The sequence below is a fragment of the Heteronotia binoei genome, chromosome 16, assembly GCF_032191835.1.
Source record: "Heteronotia binoei isolate CCM8104 ecotype False Entrance Well chromosome 16, APGP_CSIRO_Hbin_v1, whole genome shotgun sequence".
Classification (NCBI taxonomy): domain Eukaryota; kingdom Metazoa; phylum Chordata; class Lepidosauria; order Squamata; family Gekkonidae; genus Heteronotia; species Heteronotia binoei.
In genome coordinates, this window is record NC_083238.1 from 36,435,653 (window position 1) to 36,458,264 (window position 22,612).

Below are 22,612 nucleotides of genomic sequence, written 5' to 3' on the forward strand. Positions count from 1 at the left end.
GAGACCTTGGGCCAGTCATACTCTCTCAGCCTAACCTACCTCACAGGATCAATGTGAGGGTAAAATAGAGGAAAGGAGCATGATGTAAGCTGCTTTGAGTTCCCATTGAGGAGAAAAGTGGGAACAAAATAAATACATAACTTATCCCCTCCCATTCTGTAAGGTATGTCTCTGTCATTGAGAGCCAGTTTGGTGTAGTGGTTAAGTGTGTGGACTCTTGTTTGGGAGAACCGGGTTTGATTCCCCACTCCTCCACTTGCAGCTGCTGGAATGGCCTTGAGTCAGCCATAGCTCTCATTGAGTTGTCCTTGAAAGGGAAGCTTCTGTGAGAGCTTTCTCCACCCCACCTAGCTCACAAGATGTTTGTTGTAGGGGAAGAAGATAAAAGAGATTGTAAGCTGCTCTGAGACTCTTGAGATTCAAAGTGAAGAGTGGGATATAAATCCAATATCTTCTTCATTATCTTTGTATTAGGGGCAGACAGTCAAGATGGAGTTGTCATAAGGATGACTGAAATAATGGACGTGAAGTACTTTGACTATTCCAAAACACTCTTTAAATCTGTGATGTTTTTATTTTGCTGCCAAAATAAATGAGAGCAAGTTGTTAATTAACTTTATTCTCAAGCACATGTTGATTATTAAGAACCAGGGAAATATACATTTGCCATTGTTGATGTGTGAATTTGCTATATCCAAGTTTTATTTTGGTCATTAACAAACTGTTTCTCCACAGCGCTTTTTTGTCCTGGATAACGGAATGTTGAAATACTCAAAATCACCGATTGATGTAAGTAAACCTGGAGCTGTTTTCAAAGCTGGTCTTGCCTTCCATTGTTACTTAAAGACTTACTCTTGCTAACTGTAGGCCCTAGGGGCTAAAAGTAGACATGATTTGGGAGATACATAATGATGGATCTCCCTTTCAAGAACAGATAACTGGAGCTGCTAAATTGATTGCGGGAAGTGGCTCTAAAGGGATTTTACCGTTTTCTTATGCACCATTTTGCCAGGGCACTCAAATTTTGGCTTTCGTCAGTTCAGAGCCACTATTTGTGGTTGCCATCAGCTCCTCCCTTTCCTTGAGTGCCATGCCCCATGCAGATAACTTGAGGGAAAGACAAGGGCTGATTCCACACTAGCCTTGTCGTGGTCTCACTCTCCTTTTTCCTGCGGTGGTTTTGCTCTATTTTACACACGCTGCTGCGGAGCTGCAACTTGCCCCGCCTCTTTCCCAAGTTCTCTCTGCGGCTTCAAACTCTGGTTTTCAGAGAACCCTACAGCGGTGGAGGAAACTTGGGAAAGAGGTGGGGCAAGTTGAGGCCCCACAGCAGCATGTCCAAAATCAGGCAGAAGGACCAGAGGAAGAAGGCGTGCAAGACCGGGGCAAGGCTAGTGGGAAATTGGCCAAGGTCTGGCTTCTCTTGACACAAAGCTTTGGAGAAGATAAGGAGCTGCACAAATACCTTTTGCTGCTTCTGTCTTCCTAGATGACTGGTGTTGCACCAGGTCTTGGGGGAAAGTCAGAGTTAGTAGACTTATGCTGCTTGCTGTTATTTCCAAAAGCCTGGAGCACAGAACGGTCAATGGAGGTGACATCTCATAGGGGCTTTGAGAAAGAGAGAATTGACATGGATCTTTTTGCTGATTCTTTAAAGACCACTGTCCAATGCAGGAAGATTATCTCCCTCGCCTGAGTTTTCTGCAGTGTGCACAGAGATCAGGGAACGGCATCTTTGTGTTTGATGCCAGGGAAAGGAGATGTTGCCAAAAGAGAGGGGTTATGATCTTTAGCGACTGAGTTTGTGCACCTCTAAGATTTGCATAGCTTTGAAGATAACCCAGTGTTGGCAGGATCTTTCTAACTGTTCTATCAAAAAACATGGACAATAAAGACCCTGCAGAACAGAGGAGAATTTCAGTTTAGTTCTCCCTTGGTGCATACCCACAAAAGTATCAACCAGAAGTAAACACCTAGTACTGATAAAGCATGGGAAAAGAAACTCACAGAAATGGGCAGTGGTGGTGGAGAGAATAATGTATTTGGCCTGGGAGTTATGATCTCAAAACAGGTGTCTTCTTCTGTGACAGATTGTTTGGGGTATCCTGTTTTGAAATCTCATGGAAAAATGGAGGGAACGTCTGATAAGAAACTTTTTATTCCTGATAAACACATTCCTAAATGAATAATCTGATTGGATAGTTCCATTTAACTGGCTGGGCTGCCCTCTTGAATATGAATTCTTTCCACTTTTCCATGTTCATTCGTAACTGTGGTTCAGGCATCTTAACCATCATTAAAATAAATCATGAGAGCCAGTTTGGTGTAGTTGTTAAGTGTGTGGACTCTTATCTGGGAGAACCGGGTTTGATTCCCCACTCCTCCACTTACAGCTGCTGGAATGGCCTTGGGTTAGCCATAGCTTTTGCAGTTCTCCTGAAAGGGCAGCTGCTGTGAGAGCCCTCTCAGCCCCACCTATCTAACAGTGTGTCTGTTGTGGGGGGAGAAGATATAGGAGATTGTAAGCTGCTCTGAGTCTCTGATTCAGAGAGAAGGGCGGGATATAAATCTGCAGTCGTCGTCTTCATGACTCTTAGCCAGGATTTACAGCAGTCTTCACATTACAGATTTACCCTGTGATTGACAGCGATTTCCAGTTTCGTTAAGTTTCGTGCTGGTGGGATTAATCAATCAATCAATTTATTCGGCCAACGACCAGTACTGGTGGGATCATTCACACAAGAAAGGGCAGGGCTGGGTGGATTTTGCAATCCAGTGACAGCTCCTGATCTCTTAAGACAACCTCTTGTAGAGATCTGGTGCATAATTTTTTCACCGCTCTCTGGGAATCTATGAAAACCTTTGTTTAAAGGTGCGTGGAGTTGCCCAGCAGGTGGCTTTTATGGGCCAAGGGCTATACCTGACCATTCCTACAATATTTCTAGGATCTCTTGTGTTCTGGGATCGAAGCTCTCCATTCCTGTGTGAAAATAAGTGCACACCTGATGTTTCCAGTGGCCTACAGTGGAGTGACTAATGCAAGTGATTATATAGACTCCCAATAGATATTTGTGATCATATTATACACATTTGTTCCATTCGTTGGATATAATGTACATCAAGTGGACATCAGATCTACTTTATCAATTCTTTGAATTTAATTTGATCATGAATATTAGTATTATAAGTAGCCTTTAACTGGAAAAAAATATAACCTTTTGGAAATAATATATACTGGAGAGCTGATGTACACTTGTATTCTCTGTGAGAAGATTACAGAAATAATATTGCTTGCTCATATAAAAAGCAAGCCATAATCTGAAAATGTATTTGTTCAGTTATCAAAGCTGCGTGTTATACACACATTCTGTTTTGTCTGTCTCTTTCTCTCTTTCCCTCTAAATATGGAATAAGCTGTGCACTGCTATTTCTTTTAACTTAACAAATATGAGATTTCAAGGCAAATTGTACTCCAAGTTAACATTGCCAGTTCTGGCTATAATAATTCACTTCTCCCTCGAGGATTATTTATGTAGAAAGAGGAAGAAGTATTACTAGAGAATATATTAAAATGTTTTGTTCAGTGATGGTCCTTGACTATTTTGTTACATTGTCTTAATTTCTCATTTCTACAATACTAGTGCATGTTGTATAGCTACTGCAGAATCTATTGTGAGGGTCCTGGTATATGCCAAATTAACTCTCCTGGAATTAGCCCTGTAATAAGTTCTTATAAGGAAAGAAATGTCTTTCCTGTATTTATTTATGTGGGCCATAGTTCAAAGAATCCCGGGGGGGGGGGATTTTACATAAACTGCAAACACTGCAGGCCTTCAATACAGTTTATTTTAATCATTGTTTTCACTTTTACAAAGACAAGCTGCTTTTAAGCTGAGCTGTGGCTTGCCCCTTTAACAGTGAGAATAGTTGCAACAGAGAAGTCAAAAAGTTTAATTTCATGCGCAGTTCTTGTCCACTTGCATATATATAGCTTATTTCTGGTGTTGCCAGACTTTTCATTAATGACAGCTATTTTGGAATACCGGGGTGGGGGGATCCCAAGATGCCCCCCCTTCCCCCTAAGATGTTACCAGGGCTGCTTCCACACCAAGAGGATTTTCTATGGTTTTTGATGCAATTCTGCGTGAAATCACCTTTGCAACTGAGATTCCAGACAGCTCAGAGTTATCAGTTTTGTCTCTATTTTTAGTGATTGGTTTCCCCTGCATACATGATATACATTGAAGCCCCCACCCAACCCCGTGTTCTCACATGACCCTCAGGATTCTCCACACACCCTGTTTTTAATACTTTTTCTTTCTTTGAGGAGCATGGGAACACAGCACTGCATAATAATCAGGGCTTTTTTTGTAGCAGGAACTCCTTTGCATATTAAGCCACACATCCCTGATGTAGCCAATCCTCCAAGAGCTTACAGGGCTCTTCTTACAGGGCCTACTGTAAATTTCAGGAGGATTGGCTACGTCAGGGGTGTGTGGCCTAATATGCAAAGGAGTTCCTGCTACAAAAAAATGCCCTGATAATAATAACAAAATACCTCTTTAGAAACTTCTTTCAGAAACTCCACATATTTGCAGACTCCTCCAGTTATATCCCCTCCCTCTCCCTGAAAGGCAGACTGAGCTGTTGGTGGTTCTCTTAAAAAAAAAAAAGGTGTCAGTAATGCTGGATAAAAATAGCAGGCTTCAAAAGAACTTGTGTTCACAGAACTTCCAACAATCCTCTCCACTGGGTCTAAAAGGCTAGCTGTTGCCAGGGCTCAGCCTCTTGTGATCATCAACAAATGGAAAGAGTAACTGACTAGCACTTCACTGACATCCTGAAATTGTGCTGTTTCTTCAGACACAAGAAACTGCTCCTGCTGACAGCATCTTGCCCAAGAAACACTTGTTTTTTTTTAGCAGGCTTAAAATAAAGCAGATCTTTGTGTGTGGAAAGAATGGACTGTTAACAGTCTGTGTACACACAGAGGACTACATCATGTAGAAACATGGGAAAATGCACCAGTTGGGTGAAATACAGTAAATCCTCTGCGTGGAAGCAGCCCTGGTTTTAAACATGGACTAAGAAGAGCACCAGAAATAAAGCTTTAAAAAGAAAATAAAAGCCACTGGAGCAGATCACAACAGCCAGCAAGCTACTGGTAGCTCACAAGCTACCTGTTGGAGACCCCTGGCCTATTTGATTATTGGCCTCAGTTTTGGGGGTTTTTTTTACTAATTCTTAAGAGTTTCAATTTTTCTTTAAATTAGTTTTGCAAAATTCTATGTAATATTTTTTCACCGAACTCCATCTATTAAATCTTGAGGAGAGAAAAAAGGACTATGCATTACTAGCTTCATTACACCTCTTCTTATGAAAGGCACTTGGTATTTTTCCTAACAACCTCCCTCTTTCTCCAGCTCTGCTTGCTAAAATGAACCTGAACTGTCGCCCAATAAATAATATACTCCTCTTAGACCTATACTGAAGCACTGCATTATTTTATTTTTCTAGGCTGATTGTAGTGTTTTTCTGTTTCTTTTTTGACAGACTCAGAAAGGGAAAGTCCACGGGAGCATAGATGTTGGGTTATCGGTTATGTCGATTAAAAAAAAAGCTCGTAGGATAGATCTTGATACTGAAGAGCACATCTACCACTTGAAAGTAAGGAGCGTTCCCTTCAGTTTCTTTTCCCCCTTGCCACAAAGTCAAATAACCTGATGAAAGTCGGATGCTGTTATGAACTGTACGTTCTCGTTGACTAGGTAAAATCCCAGGATTCCTTTGACGCTTGGGTATCAAAGCTGCGACACCACAGACTGTATCGTCAGAATGAGATTGTACGATCACCACGAGACGCCAGCTTCCACATATTCCCTTCTACATCAACAACTGAGTCTTCACCTGCCGCTAATGTCACTGTATTGGATGCAAAGGTATAAGATGTTCCTCTTATAGGAGAGACCCCCCCCCATCTTGATGTTGCTCAATCCTCAGAAGCCACGTACAGTTGTTTGGTGAGCCCTTTGCTACCCTGCATCAAACAAGGATTTATGGCGTGTTGCCCTTTTCTAAAGCCTGCTTGCTCAGGGTAAATAACTTAGACTCTTCCCAGTCCTCTAGCTTACTCAGAAGATGTATGCTATGTCTATGAGAGTCAGTGGGAGTGGTTAGAGAGTCAGGCTGGGATCTGGGAGACCCAAATTCAAATCCCCACTTTGCCATGGAAACTTGGTATATGATCTTGATTCAGTTTCGGTCCATCCTACCTCACAGGGTTGTTGTGAGGATAAAATAAAGGAGAGGAGAATGATGAGTCCCTGTTGGGGAGAAAAATGGGGGTACATGAAGTAAATGCAGTAAAATATGCATTTCTTGAATAGTTTACCAGATTTCCTGACACATAACAAGCATTGTCTTCAGTTAGAAAATGGGTGTCACTAGCCATGTGAGAAATTTCCAAATGAGGCAGAACAAATGATGAGGGGAGGAAGATATATCTGAAGAGTTCTTCGTTTTGCCACATCTTTCCAAAGATCATTTATTACATTTCCTGCAGACTAGAGTGAAAATTTTGTGATTTCAAGAGGGGATAATGTTTGTATCCTTTTACTGGTTAGTGTTTTTTCATGGGCAGATTCCCTCCTCCACTCAGTACACCGTTTTCTTAAATATACTTGTTTAGGTACCACAGAACAGCTTCCCATGGCAGCCCTCCATCCCTTGCAGTAGCAGTCTTCCTGCAACATGCACCACTGGGCAAAGTAAAGTCGTCGCTTGGCTGCAGAACTCTGAGGAGATGGACAGGTGTGCAGAAGGTCAGTTTCACCTTTATGTCCAGCTTGCCCTCTAAGCTGTTATTCGTTCCCCTGCTACAAAATATTTCTTTCCCAGTCAGCAGTAGTTGTAAAACACAAACATCCTTCTTAGCTTCATTTCAAAGTTACCTTTTTTGCTTTCTTCATGTATCTTGTTAAGTACGGTTATCAGATAAATGAACATTTCCACTGACTCACCAAACTGGCTAAGTTCTTTCATGAGACCAATCAGTATTTTCCTTTAAGTACTCTTGTTCTGGAATCATGACAAACAGTGACTTTAAATTTAAATATGATGTTCAGACTGTGTAACTCTAGTCATTTCCCCCCCCTGTGGCATGTACCAGTGCTTATGGAAGCTATCGTTTAAAATTATTTTTAAAAACATTTTTGTGCCACCTTTCCACCCAATCAGGATCGAGAGGACAGTGAAGAAGAAGAATTGCAGATTTATACCCCGCCCTTCTCTCTTAATCAGAGACTCAGAGCGGCTTACAATCTCCTATATCTTCTCCCCCCACAACAGACACCCTGTGAGGTGGGTGGGGCTGAGAGGGCTCTCACAGCAGCTGCCCTTCCAAGGACAACCTCTGCCAGAACTATGGCTAACCCAAGGCCATTCCAGCAGCAGGTGCAAGTGAACATTTAAACAATGAAAAATACAGTTGAAAGTATAAAATTCAGTTAAAAACACATAAATGAGGAGCCTGATTGGGTCTTTAGTAGAGGTGTGCACTGCATATAAAATTTTACAGATTAATTTTAGAGGGGGGGCTGCCCCCCAAATTTGGGACTGAGCATGGCAGGATCTTCCCTTTTTCTGCCCAGGTGTGGGATGGGAGCTAACACACAATCTTTATATGGTTGAGGTTTGGCTTTCTAAACCGCTGGGGAAGTTGCTGAGAATTTCTGAGTTTGTGTGACTGTGTGATTGCTGAAAATTCTGAATTTGTGGTTGCTGGGGAACAGCTGTTTGTTTGGTTTGAGTGGGCTGAAGGTGATTGTTGCTGATTGATTAGAAGTGGCTGTGTTCCTGGGGCAGACTGAGGCCCCACCCTCTTTGCATTATTAAGCTGTGCCTTGCCAGAGGTGCAAGCCGAAGGGCGAGAGCTAAAGGGCTCTTGGCCTATGGCTCTTAGCCTGAGGACTGTGTAAGTACCAGGAACCCATATCCCTATTTTCCTTGTGTTCCCAGTAAGGTAAATAGACCCTCCAGAAGGAGAGCCGCATAAACAAACAGGATTTAAAAGGGGACTGTATATTTTTAAAAAGCTATCATGAAGGTAGAATGCCAGCAGGGGGGGTGGGGGCTTTCCAGGGTTTTGCACTGAGTGTCACATGTATGACTGTCTGCCCACAGGACAGAAGTCTTGGGTGTGTGCTCAATGCAAGGATCTCCTGGTCCTCAGGGAATGAGTTCATACAATGGAGGCCCAGGTTGCAGCCACTGTTAGATCTGCCTTTTTTCATCTTCGGCAGGCGCGGCAGCTGGCCCCTTACCTAGAGCGCAACAACTTAGCGACGGTAATCCATGCCACGGTCACCTCAAGAATAGATCACTGTAATGCTCTCTACATGGGGCTACCCTTGGTGCTAACCTGGAGACTACAACTAGTGCAGAATGCTGTGGCACGGCTGTTAATGGGGCTGCCACGATGGGAGCACATTCAGCCAGCGCTGAGGGAGCTGCACTGTTTGCCTGTTGTGTTCCGAGTTCGCTTCAAGGTGTTGGTATTAACCTTCAAAGCCCTTTATGGTCAGGGACCTGCCTATCTATGGGACCACCTTTCCCCATATATCCCCCAGAGAGCACTGCGATCAGGGACAAAAAATCTGCTGTCTGCCCCTGGCCCAAAAGAAGCCAGGCTGTGTGTGACGAGATCCAGGCCTTTTTCGGTGGCAGCACCAGAACTTTGGAACACCCTTCCAGAAGCCATAAGGGCCCTGCGGGATTTGTCTGCGTTCTGCAGGGCCTGTAAGACCGAATTGTTTAAACAGGCTTTTGCGGTTTGAAAAAGGGCTGCCACCGGACATCTTACAGAACGCTGGCGATCACAGTCGAGAATTTAATACCACCTATACAGTACTGAAATAGCACCATGGAATGGTTTTAAAGCTGATATACATAAATTATGGTTTTATATGTTTTATTGGATTGATTGTATTTTATGATGTTGTAAGCCACCCTGAGTCCGCTTGCAGAGAGGGCGGGATATAAATTGAAAGTAATAAAAAAAAAATACCCTTAAGACCAAGGTGACTGACCTGGAGAAGCAGAGACAGTCAGGCACTCAGAGAAGACTCTCGGGGATGTATTAAATGAGCCCCACTCTGAACATGGTAGCCCCATTGCTGCCAGGGAGCATGAGGGTCGAGAGGGAATGGCACCATGCTGAGGATAAGGGAATGCGCCCTCAGAAGGGATCTCTTCTTCAGTTGGTGAGCGGGTATCCTTTCGCACCAAGGAACCATCTCTGGGCAGGGAGAAGGGGGGGAGTCTTGGTGGCTGGTGATTCAATCCTTAGGCAAGTAGACAGCTGGGTGGCAAAACCGCGTACTGAACGTATGGTGACTTGCCTGCCTGGTGCGAAGGTAGCGGACATTATGCACGTTGTAGATAGGCTGATAGGCAGTGCTGGGGAGGAGCCAGTGGTCGTGGTGCATGTTGGCAGCAACGATGTGGGGTAATGCAGTCGTGAGGTCCTCCTGCTAGGCAGGAGACTTAAGGCCAGGACCTCCAAGGTAGCCTTCTCAGAAGTGCTACCTGTTCCACGTGTAGGGCTGGAGAGACAGGCACAAATTAGAAGTCTCAATGTGTGGATGAGACGATGGTGTAGGGAGGAAGGGTTTAAGTTTGTTAGGCACTGGGATGCTTTCTGGAACAAGCAGGAGCTGTACAAAAGAGACGGTCTCTACTTGTCCCCAGATGGAACCAGGCTGCTGGCGCTTAAAATCAAAAAGGTGGCAGAGCAGTTTTTAAACTAAATCTTAGGGGAAAGCTGGCAGGAGATGAAATGTCTCTGGTTTGGGAGGACTCATCTCAAAGAGATGAAGGGTTAGCTGTTACTTTCCTACTGGGTAAATAGGATCAGAGTTGTCCACTGAGATGGTGACAAACAGTATGGGGTGTCTGCCAAAGTCTTGAGGCAGCAAGAGGAAGGTTGCGGGCCTAACTTGCCTGGGAAATTATAGATGTTTGTATACAAATGCTAAATGTGTTCAAAGTAAAATTGGTGAGTTGGAATGTTTAGTGTTGGGGGAAAACATAGACATTGTGGGAATTTTAGAAACTTGGTGGAATGAGGAGGATCAATGGGACACGGTGATTCCTGGATATAAGTTATATCGTAAGGATAGGGAAGGAAGGGTTGGGGATGGGGTGTCTCAGAGAGGGTATACAGTCCAGTAAGGGAATTAAATTCCCTTCTAGAAATGCTTTGGGTCGAAATAGAGGGCCCAAAAGCAAATTTAACTATGGGAGTTTGTTATTGCCCACCAAATCAGAAGATAGAGGACGATTATAATATGATGCAAGGATTAAAGGTAGTGGCTAAACGTAAAAACTGTGTCGTAATAGGTGATTTTAACTACCCACAGATTGATTGGGTCAATATGTGTTCAGGTCAAGAGAAAGAGATTGAGTTTCTAGATGCTCTCAATAACTGTGCTATGAAGCAGATGGTCACAGAACCTAGCAGGGGTGGGGCGATCCTGGATTTGGTCCTAAGTTAAGCCCAAGACTTGGTGAGAGATGTAAAAGTGATTGTACCGCTTGGGAGCAGTGACCATAACGTTTTTGATTTCACCATTTGTATAAATAGGGAGTTGCTCCAAAAGACCAGCACAACCATGTTTAACTTTAAAAGAGGTAAATTCTCTGAGATGAGGAGGCAAGTGAAGAGGAAACTGAAAGGAAAGGTAAATGCAGTCAAAATCCTTGGGGAAGCTTAGAGGCTATTTAAAACTACAATCCTAGAAGCTCAGATAAAATATATACCACAAGTTAGGAAAGGCACAAACAGGTATAAGAAAAGGCCTGCATGGTTAACAAAATAATGGAAGCTGTAAAAGGTAAGAGGGACTCCTTTAAGCCATGAAAAGCTAGTCCAAGTGAGATTAATAAAAGGGAACACAGGCTGTGGCAAATCAAATGCAAGGCTGTGATCAGGCAGACAAAAAGGGACTATGAGGAGCATATTGCAAAAAACATAAAGACCAACAATAAACATTTCTTCAACTATGTTAGCAGCAGGAAACCAGCCAGGGAGGCAGTGGGGCCCTTGGATGATCAAGGGGTCAAAGGATTACTGAAGGAGGATAGGGAAATGGTTGAGAAGCTGAATGCATTTTTTACTCCGTCTTCACTGTGGAAGACGAGAAGTGTTTGCCCCCTCCAGAACCACTAATTTTGGAAGGGGTGTTGAAAGACCTGAGTTAGATTGAGGTGACAAGAGAGGAGGTCCTACAACTGATTGACGAATTAAAAACTAATAAGTCACCAGGTCCGGATGGCATACATACAAGAGTTCTGAAAGAACTCAAAGTTGAACTTGTGGATCTCCTGACAAAAATATGTAATTTTTCATTGAAATCTGCCTCCGTTCCTGAGGACTGGAAGGTAGCAAATGTCACCCCCATCTTTAAAAAGGGTTCCAGAGTAGATCCGGGAAATTACAGGCCAGTCAGTCTGACTTCAATACCGGGAGAGTTGGTAGAAAGCATAATCAAGGACAGAATGAGTAGGCACATTGATGAACACAAATTATTGAGGAAGACTCAGCATGGGTTCTGTAAGGAAAGATCTTGCCTCACTAACCTGTTACAGTTCTTTGAGGGGGTGAACAAGCATGTGGACAAAGGGGACCCAATAGATGTTGTTTACCTTGACTTCTAGAAAGCTTTTGATAAAGTTCCTCATTAAAGACTCCTTAGTAAGCTCGAGAGTCATGGAGTAAAAGGACAGGTCCTCTTGTGGATCAAAAACTGGCTAATAGGAAGCAGAGAGTGAGTATAAATGGGCAGTCCTTGCAGTGGAGGACGGTAAGCAGTAGGGTGCCGCAGGGCTCAGTACTGGGTCCCATGCTTTTTAACTTGTTCATTAATGATTTGGAGTTTGGAGTAAGCAGTGAAGTGGCCAAGTTTGCAGATGACACTAAATTGTTCAGGGTGGTGAGAACCAGAGAGGATTGTGAGGCACTCCAAAGGGATCTGTTGAGGCTGAGTGAGTGGGCATCAACGTGGCAGATGAGGTTCGGTGTGGCCAAGTGCAAAGTAATGCACATTGAGGCCAAGAATCCCAGCTACAAATACAAGTCGATGGGTTGTGAACTGGCAGAGACTGACCAAGAGAGAGATCTTTGGGTCGTGGTAGATAACTCACTGAAAATGTCAAGACAGTGTGCGTTTGCAATAAAAAAGGCCAACGCCATGCTGGGAATTATTAGGAAGGGAATTGAAAACAAATCAGCCAGTATTATAATGCGCCTGTATAAATCGATGGTGTGATCTCATTTGGAATACTGTGTACAATTCTGGTCACCGCACCTAAAAAAGGATATTATAGCATTGGAAAAAATGCAGAAAAAGGCAACTAGAATGATTAAAGGTTTGGAACACTTTCCCTATGAAGAAAGGTTAAAATGCTTGGGGCTCTTTAGCTTGGAGAAACATCAACTGCGGGGTGACATGATAGAGGTTTACAAGATTATGCATGGAATGGAGAAAGTAGAGAAAGAAGTACTTTTCTCCCTTTCTCACAATACAAGAACTCGTGGGCATTCAATGAAATTGCTGAGCAGTCAGGTTAAAACAGATAAAAGGAAGTACTTCTTCACCCAAAGGGTGATTAACATGTGGAATTCACTGCCACAGGAGGTGGTGGCGGCTACAAGCGTAGACAGCTTCAAGAGGGGATTGGATAAAAATATGGAACAGAGGTCCATCAGTGGCTATTAGCCACAGTGTGTGTGTGTGTGTGTGTGTGTATATATATTACCTGCCTAGCAGAAGAATACAATATGGTGAAGAATACAGAGCAGAATGATACAGTATGGTGATTTAACTAGACTTTGTGTGTGACAAAAAATGGAAGCAGAATATTCAGCCAGAGAGGAACATAAGAACGTAAGAGAAGCCGTGTTGGATCAGGCCAATGGCCCATCCAAGGCTTCCATTTATATATATATGAAGATATAGCTATCACTTTGTGCCTTTCATTTGGTATAATATCATGGCATGGGTGGTCCTTCTTGCTAGCTGCTGTGCCTATTCCTGGAACTATGAACGTCTGCTGAAATAATATACCTAACTATGTGGGAATGTAGGCTACTCTGAACAAGATGAATGACTGGATGTGAAGTGAACTAATAAAAAATATATAATTTACCTACGTTTTTGTATACCACCTCAACCAAGAACTGGTGAAAATTTTCTTTGTCCTAATTCTCTTCCTGTGTGTACCATAGCTTGTCACATTAAGAACAAAGATGATTCAGATGAATGGGGAAAAAAATCTCACAGTTCTCTTTTCAGCATGTACCTCTTTATGCTTATAGAAAGTGTTTTTAGTAGTTGCTTATTTGCTACATCAGGCAGTGTGCCTTTGATCATGCTTCTAACAGGGACAAAGTATTCTCCCTAATGGCATGAGATGCCTTTGCAAAGAAGATCTTAGTCAGGATAACTAACAATACTTTTTTTGTTTGTGTGTTTTAGATCTTGCACACTGCCAATCAAACCTTGTGGAACTCAGTAAAATTCTTCAAAACTTAGAAATACTACAGAGAACTCAGTCAGCCCCGAACTTCACAGATATACAGGTAAATATGGTTTTAAAGCTCAGGTGCTGGTTGTACATATATTGTGAGTTTGATCTTGTGGATCTGTTCTGTGGTGGCTCTTTCCTCTGGTGCAAGAAGGGCTTCTTGCATCAGAAGAAATCTCCGCCATTGGTACACTGGAGCCACAGAGACTGATCCAATATGTTCTTTATTTGAAGCATTTGATATGATTGCCAAAAGATGTCAGTGGTCTCTTTGCTAAGAAACGTTACAAAACTTTCAAAATTTGCATCGTTATTTAATTTGCATACTTTATGTCAAATGTTCAGCTTTTTGTTGGTGAGTTGGATTGTCTTGTGGAAGGAGAGTTGGAATCCTGTTTTCATGGATGTTTGTCTTCATATATTTTCATTAACATATTTTTTTAAACAGAGAACAGTGAGTCAGACAGGGGTACCACCCAAGGCAGGGCTGCCACTCAAGGCAAAGTCACAGTGTAACTGTTGGTCTGTTAAGATCAGCATTTATTCTCTCTCTCCAAGGTCTCAGACAGGGAGTTTTTCACATCACCTGATCCTTTTAACTGGATATGCCATGGTTTGAACCTGGGACCGTCTACATGCCAAGCAGATGACTTGCCACCGAATCATCTCCCCACCCTAGACTTGGCTCATGACACTTATTGGAAAATACCAAAATAAGCATCGAAATGACTAAACTACAGTTACCATAATACAACCTAAAATGGTTTAAAACAGAGCATAAAATAGTCTTCACGATAAAGCATCAGAGATGAACAGTATAGGATGTTAAGAAATATAATAACATAAAACTGTAGTTTAAAAAAGAAACCCCTTAATGCAAAAATACCAGCAGAGCACTCTTAAAAACCATCAATCAATAAAACAGCAACATATATAATGTTAAGAAGTGCATGAAGATAAAATGATAGTGTAATAACTGGCAGTAAACACAATCTTTGAAAAATAAGAGCAGAATGGCTATAAAAACACATAATCAATATGATTATATGCTAAATAAACTCAAAACAACAGAGAGAACAGAGGGAAAATCCCCTGGGAAACTCTTCAGAAAACAAACTCAGAAAGGCCTAAGTAAATGGATCTTAACTTGGCACCAGTAACTTAAAACAACACTGGCATTTATCCAGCTCCACAGTTCCTGCAGTGGAATGGTATTTCCATTTGCAGAAGGGGGGGCATTTACAGCCACTGCTTCCCACTGCAAATCCTCACCTTGGCCATTATGTTGTTCCTGAGGGTCCACTAACTCCCATGACCAAAATTTCAGGGAATAAAGTGAGCCACAGCAGGAATGGGAGAGTAGGAAAGCTCCACTCCATAAAATCAGGATGGCTGGATATGCATGATTGTCAGCACATGAACAGTTGTGGGAAGGGAATTCCACAACTGAAAAGTCACAACAGAGGTCTTTTCTCTAGTGGTGTTACCTTAGAAAATGATGACACGTGAACACAAGAAGCTGCCTGATACTAAATCAGACTGTTGGTCCATCAAGGTCAGTATTGTCCTGATTAGCTGCAGTTCTCCTGGATCTCAGGTAGAGGTCCTTCACATCACCTGTGGCCTGGTTCTTTTTAACTGGAGATGCCAGGGATTGAACCTGGAATGTTCTGCGCACCAAGTAAATGCTCAGCCACTGAGCTGCAGCCCCTTCTCCTAAGCCTTCAACAAAAATCTCAAGACGACGCTCTTAAGGAAGAGTCTGTTGGTTAGACAAAATGCTAGTTGGAAGATGCCTAAATACATGACTGTAGGATTGTGGTCCAAGTTCGTTTGCTTCTCACCTTGTCTTAAGTGGACATCTTGTTTGCTGTGTTTGTGGAACAGAAGCTAACCTTTTTACTACACTCTTTAATTTGTCGCAAATGTTACTAAGATTCTGATTACTAACTTGCTCTTATTGTCTGCGTCAGTTAATGCAAGCTTTAACACAACGCTTTGTTGCTTTTAACTATTTTGTGACATAGGCTAACTGTGTAGATATTTCAAAGAAAGACAAGCGTGTCACAAGAAGATGGCGAACAAAAAGTGTCAGCAAAGACGCTAAAATACAACTTCAGGTATTTCCCCCTTCCTGTTGTCCCCTCTCCCCCTTTTTTTTGATTGAAGTTTTAGGTAGTTAAATAGTTAGAGAAACAGAAACATTCCAGCTGATTTTAAAGCACTATTTTTTAAAAAGGCATTCGTTATTTGAAGAAGGCCCAATGCTCAGAAATTATTTTACCTCTATCTCCACTCTTCCTTCCCACCTTCCGTTAACATGTGGAAGAATTCGTAGAAAGGCAGAGACAGGGAGAATAATGTTAGAAGAAAAAAAATGCTGTCTGGATTAATTACATTAGGGAGGTTAAAGAGATTAAGAGGGCCAAGTGGGATTTTTAGTTCTGCCCTATTGAACCCACTGCCACCATCACCCATATCGTATCATTAAGTGACTCAAACACCCACATGAAATGACTGCATACTGAATCAGACCCTTCTTCCATCAAAATCAGTATTGTTTAGTCACATACAGTGTAGAGCATACAGCAGAATTAGATGACTGGTGAAAAATGGCACCTTTTAAATTCTCCACAGTTTTTGGACGTAGATTTTCTAGGATAAGGATCAGTACTTTCAAGAAAGATGCCTCAGATTTGGATCCAGGCGTTTGCTCAACTGTTAGTTCACGTAGCATCCTGTACAAAAAAATCTTTCAACTTTTTTTGCATGTGCAGTGCTTTAAATGTGTTCTCTGTGTTAATACTGTTCTGCTACATTGCTACTAATATCTCTGGTTTAAAGCACAAATACTGGATGTAGACTGTTTTCTTGGTAAGGTTGTTTTTCTGTAGCAAAAGGACTGCTGCCTCAGAAGGATTTTTTGATCAATGATGCAGGATTTCATGGGAAGAAGCTCTCTAAAGCAAGAAGACAGTCTGCTTCTGAAATCCTATTCAAATTATTTTTTTTCCGGTATGTTATGATCCAGAGACTGTAGTGGAAAATGGATTGCTGCAACATGCTTTGGAAATTGGAATAAGTTTGCACAGGGAAGTCAACGGTCAGGCTTTGTGCCTTTCAGAAAAACCAGGAAAGTTAGAATTGTTGACAAGTAGAGGACACACTGTTGTTTTTAAGTGTCAGGTTTTTAAAAATTAAAGGGTTATGTTGTACAGTTCCCAATCCTTGGCTTTGTTATGCAGTGTTTTCAGAGTTTGTGAAATCATCATTATGCAAAATATCTGAGTGAGTTCTTAGGGCTTTGTAGTGTTGTCTGATTTTAATATTTTTATAAAGAGGAGATATGGTGTTGGATCCAAACCATGGAATTGGATCCAAAGATATAATCTTCTGCAAGTAGGAGGACACCTTTTGATTCAACTCCATGCTTTGCATCTAGCTAACTGGTGTTATAGTCAGGGCTGCTCTGATAGTCTGCAGATAATCTTTTCTGTTTTTAACCCAAATTCCATGAGGTCTTCCTAAAACCATTCTGATTTGCTGAATTTTGCTTTTTTAATCACTGAATTAAATTAATTTGGAGACCAGTTTATCAGTGAAATGTCTTTATAGCTAGAACCCCCTTCTTTCCCATGGAAGTGATGTGAAATAGCGTCAGTTTATGGACTCTTCAAACATACAAGCTTCTGCTCTGCATGGTGCTGTAGCAAGGTGTTTATGACTTACAATACACATGTGCAGCTAAGGGGATCAAGAATTTGCTGTCGACTCCTCCTCCCCACCCCAAACAGCTCCTGGCTACAGTTGACAGCTGGTTAGATATTGAGATGATTCAGATATAATGGAGTGATGTGAACAAACCTCAATCTTATATATTCTCCTGCCCTGTATTTACAGGCTGCCACTCAGACCATGGTTTCCAGTTGCCATCCAAATAAAAATTGAATACTTCGATTTGTGAATAACTAGAAAGTTCAGGAGGGTTTGAGAAAACCAGAGCAAACTCAAGCTTAAGTCTTGTTCCTATAATGTCTTTCTGTGCCTTGGTGTAATCCTGAACCAAGTGTGCCGTATTAAGCAGAGTTATAGCCTTCTATGGATTTAGAAGGGTATAACCCTGTTTTGGTTGACAGGAGTGAATCTTGGGCTCCTATTTGTTTCCTTCTGCTCTTCCTGCAAGTGAACAGTAGCATCTGATCCAGCAAGATGCAAGATTTATTTCCATCTTCTAGTTGAGGGGTAGGGCTGCCAAGTTCCTGCTGAGGGAGGACATCCTCTAGTTTGGGGGTCCCCAACACGCTAACAAGGGGCAGGTCGCCAGAGGATCCCCGCCCACAAAGAGCCCTGCTGTCACGTGACATGCCCTGTGCCATGATGTCACTCAGAAGTGACATCATCATGCAGGGCATGTCATGCCGGGAATGCTCTAGGATTTGTGGTAAAAACTCTATGGTACCATAGAGTTTTACCGCGAATCCTAGCGTGTGCCCTGACCAATGTCATCACTTACAGGTGCCATCATCATGCCACACATGCTTCATGCACATGAGAGGAGTCCCCCACCACAGCGGCAGAGGGACTTTGCAAATAACAAGGCAGTAAGGATAGGGTGAGGATTGTCCGAGACTTGCTCCTTCTGGTGTTGGACAGAGCCCTGATGAGGCCTGGGAAAGTATGTCTGAGTGAAGGATGGAATGTTTTAGGGTTGATTGGGAAAGTTTGAAATAGGAATCATAACTCATCCCCCATTAACGGCTGCCCTTGGTTACAAAGATGAGAGGTTGCCTTCAAGAATACCAATCAAAAGATAAAAATAAGTTAGCTCTGACCTTGGGAAACTACTTTCCAAATGCTCTCTCGAGTGGCACTTCGGATTTTAAATGGCATGTTTGAAGGACTGTTATCAATCATGCCTATATTTTTTGCAAGTTGTAGCATGCAGATAGTGATGAAATAAGTATCTTTCTCCCTCCTTGAAGTTGTTTTGAGAGCAACGGAGAATAACTTGGAAAAGAAATGAACTCCTAGACAGTCACTGAATATCATATAGAAACAGTGAATTTAGAGAACTGCAAATCTAGAAAAAACTTGTGCCCTGAAACCTGTGGCAGGTTAAAGCTGTACTCAGAGAAAGCTTTAGTTCATAAATACAGTTATGCCATACATGTGCATAACTTCTGTCACTAATGTGGCAGCAGAGCACCGAGAGTGCATTTTTGGTGATCCTTGCTAAAATATGTTCAGTTAATCAGTGGAGTTTACAGCCTTGGTTTTCTTTTTGACATCTTTTCATTCCATAGCATCTTGTTCTCAATTTGTATGCTGAATAATATGACGAGGTTTCAGAAATGCAGTTGTAATTCACAAGTAACAGGTACTATTAAGAAAATCATAGAGCAGATCATTCTTTCATGTTGAAATACCTCACACTTCCTTGTGTGAGGAAAAAAAACCCCTCACTCTCTCTAAAACTCTCAGTAACTTTCTACTCTGAAGAATTTGGGCCAGTTCACATTCCTTTTTACACCTTTGACTAAGAGCTGTCTGAATGTACCTGATGGTGTCACTGTGCCCTCAAAGTGCCAGTTAGACTGTGACAAGATTTGTAAACAATGTACTTCAGCTTAGCATGGGCTAGCAGCGAATGGGAGTATAAAGCTGACAGACTGGGTGGGCTCCCCTTTGTGCATATCCAGTCACAGAACAACTTGTATTTTCAGCCCTCTTAAGGAATGATGTGACTTTAGTGCAGTTACATCAGAGTTTCTATCTCCCTTCTCTAAAATTCTTTCACATTCCTGCATCCCATCATTCTTTCTCCCCCCTTCTCTCTGCTTCCCTATTCTTCTCCTCTTCACTGTCAGGAAGGGACAACACTGAAAAGTCAATTCAGCACTGCACGGCGTCGACAGAGACTAGCGGCAGCAGTGGCTACAACAGTGAGTGGATTTACAGTCAAGGCACTACAATTTTAAAGATGGGGATATCTGCTACCGATGCTCAGAACTTGAGCTACGCTTCGGCTACTTGTGGCGACGGCCATTTTGGGGAGCGGAGGTCACCAAGCTAACTCTGCTATGTGATAAAATGTGTCGTGAGGTCAGGAACCACCTACTTTGCACATGTTTTCTGACTGTGCAACCAAATAAGTGTGTCAAATGTTTTTAGAACAGGTCTTAGCCACACGTTTAAGTTGGTTGAGATTCAGTGCGAGGGAGTTAAGCATGCGCTTAAACATTCAAGTTCAACTTGAATGAGGCTTAAGAAGTGCTCAAACGTATTTCTGCACAATTATTATGAACATAAGAAGCTGCCTTACAGGAGTCAGACCATTGGTCCATCTAGCTCAGTATTGTCTGTTTAGAATGATAGTTCTGTCCAGGGTCTCAGGGACTGAAAAATCTTTCTCAAGAGCAACCACTTTAGATCCTTCCAACTGGAAATGCCAAGAATTGAACCTGGGATCTTCTGCTTGTTGAAGCGTGCGCTCTGTAATTGAGCCATGGGCCATGCCTAAAATACTTCTCATACAACTGCATGAGTGGATTTCTGTATACTTTATGAACCAGACTCTATGCCTTTTTCACATGCATGGTGCTCCTCATGAAGATATGCTATAGTTTTACATTGATTTGTGAATGTTCATGACCACCTCCTTCATAGTCACTTTAGAACAGGGGTGGCCAACAGTAGCTCTCCAGATGTTTTTTGCCTACAACTCCCATCAGCCCTAGCCCTTGGCCATGCTGGCTGGGGCTGATAGGAGTTGTAGGCAAAAAACATCTGGAGAGCTACCGTTGGCCACCCCTGCTATAGAAGAAGGATGCACCACCTTATTCAGCAACAAAAGAGAGCAAAAGCAAATAAGTTCCCATCAGTCTTTAACATGTTTTCCTGCTCATAGTTAGAAATGGGGTCCTTCAATAGGGACCAGATCGGCTTATACCACTTTCATCAGATCATGGAACCTGACCTTCCCAAATAGTGATAAGCCCAAGCTAGCCTGGTCTTGTTTGATCTCAGAAGATAGCAGTCAGCCCCAGTTGGAATTTGGTAGGGAGACAACCAAAGAAATTCAGGGTTGTTGTGATGCAGAGACAGGCAATAGCAAACCACCTCTAAATATTTTTTGCCTTGAAAACCTCACAGGTTCGCCATAAGTCAGCTGTTACTTGAGAATAAAACCAGTTAACCAACCAGTAGGCCGGGGAAAGAGAAACCACCTATGATTTGATACTTTGTCCCTCTGCACCTTCAGTATCTTGCTCTTCATCGTGTATATCTGGTTATTACTTCATTTCTCTCATGTTTCCATGTCATACCAATCAAATCAGTGACCATTAAAAAAATAAGGGGGCTCTAGTGATACATGTACATGTAAATCTTTTTTAAAAAAATGAAACTTAAAAAATAACCACCCTGAGCCCTGCTTGGCAGGGAAAGGAGCAGGATATAAGCTGAATAAATAAATGAATGTAGTGGTTTTTTAATGTTAATTTTTTCAATTTAAAAGAAAGAAATCGCTCAGCCTCTGTTTTGATCCATACTTACTGTATTAAACTAATTACCATATTAAACTAATGGTCTAGATTAACACTGTACTGAGTATGTTCTGCATCAGGGGTGGAATTCTAGCAGGAGCTCCTTTGCATATTAGACCACATCCCCTGATGTAGCCAATCCTCCAAGAGCTTACAAGGCACTTTTTTGTAAACTCTTGGAGAATTGGCTACATCAAGGATATGTGGCTTAATATGCAAAAGAGCTCCTGCTAGAATTCCACCCTTGTTCTTCAAAATATTAAACAAGTGGCCTGAATTACAGGGATTTATTCCAGAGCATATTACAGATTGAACTTGGTTCCAGTAAGTGGTTATCCAGAGGACAAAATTGAAGTCCAGTAGCACTTTATTGACCAACCCAATTTTCCAAGTATAAACTTTCATGAGTCAGAGCTTACTTTGTCAGATGCAAATGGAATGAAGTTCCATCAGCCTTTATATCCAGATCAGAAGGTGAGAGGGATGTTACAAAAAGATGGGCAAGTTGGAGTCAGGATGCCTTGGTTAGACAGAAATGAGTTTGAATGATTATATTATTTCTTTATTTTGTGTAAAAGCCTATGATCTGCCTTACATTCAGTTGTCTTCAAGTTCTTTGTGCAATAAGACTGCTTCTAGAGGCTTTCCTCTGTTGCTCCTTCAGGGCTCCTAACCACGAGTGGGCTAAAGATAGATTGCATGAATGCAGGATCATGGCCAGGATGTTAAAAGTGTGTGTGGTGGGGATTTTAAAAAAGTTAGGGGGCACCCTTTCCCATCCACTGTGAAGCTGTCTGGGGTAGGGGCAAAGACTGGAGGCTCTGAAAGTGGCCAAGTTGAGGTAGCCAACCCCAAAACCTTGGAGTCAAGAAGGGACTGCACCTTGTGTGAAAGCAGCGAGGTTTCCTTCAACCTCCCCCTCCCCAGCCCATTCCACGCAGCTTCCTCTGCTTCCTGCTCCTCCGCCTCCCTGTCTGCTGCTTTTGCTGCTACAGGGCACTGTGCCCTGCTCAGCTCTCCCAGCTCCAGCCGCCACTGACGACGCTTCGGCAGCTCAGCAATGGCAAAAAAAAGGAAAAAATCAGGCTGTCCCCAGAGAGCCCCCTGGAAGTGAGGGGGGGGTGCTGATCTGGAAGTTGGGGGGCAGTGCCCCACAGGTGCGTCCCATGACTACGGGCCTGTGTGAATGCATTAAACCTCTCCTTGTCTTCTCCTGCTCCACTGATGGTAGTTTCTGTGTGGGTTCTGAGGTCACATGACCCAGTATCAGCACAAAGGGAACAAATGCCAGCAAGGGCCCTTAGCTACCCTCAACGGAACTTTCCTCTACAGCTGATTTTCCAAATTCGTTTTAAAGGACAGCTGAACATAAGAAGGACTCTGAACGATCAAACCAGTCTTCCATCTTAGTCCAATGTCCTTAGTACAACATGCTTCACAAAGTGGGTAATTCAGTTGCCCTGGAGAGCCAACAAAAGAGGGTA

At 42.5% G+C, this 22,612-nt stretch overlaps 1 protein-coding gene across 4 annotated transcripts in view; it reads left to right on the plus strand.

Moving 5' to 3' along the window:
* Window positions 1-22,612, plus strand: part of OSBPL6 (oxysterol binding protein like 6) — a 194,242-nt gene that overhangs the window by 103,619 nt on the left and 68,011 nt on the right. For 2 of the 4 annotated variants that reach the window (XM_060256911.1, XM_060256913.1), the window contains exons 5-10: window positions 736-789; window positions 5,554-5,667; window positions 5,769-5,939; window positions 6,689-6,821; window positions 13,536-13,639; window positions 15,612-15,704. In XM_060256911.1, coding sequence (XP_060112894.1) covers window positions 736-789; window positions 5,554-5,667; window positions 5,769-5,939; window positions 6,689-6,821; window positions 13,536-13,639; window positions 15,612-15,704 — 669 coding nt within the window. Of the gene's footprint in view, window positions 1-735; window positions 790-5,553; window positions 5,668-5,768; window positions 5,940-6,688; window positions 6,822-13,535; window positions 13,640-15,611; window positions 15,705-19,451; window positions 19,527-22,612 lie in introns of all 4 variants that reach the window. The other 2 variants (XM_060256910.1, XM_060256912.1) reach the window with 2 other exon arrangements.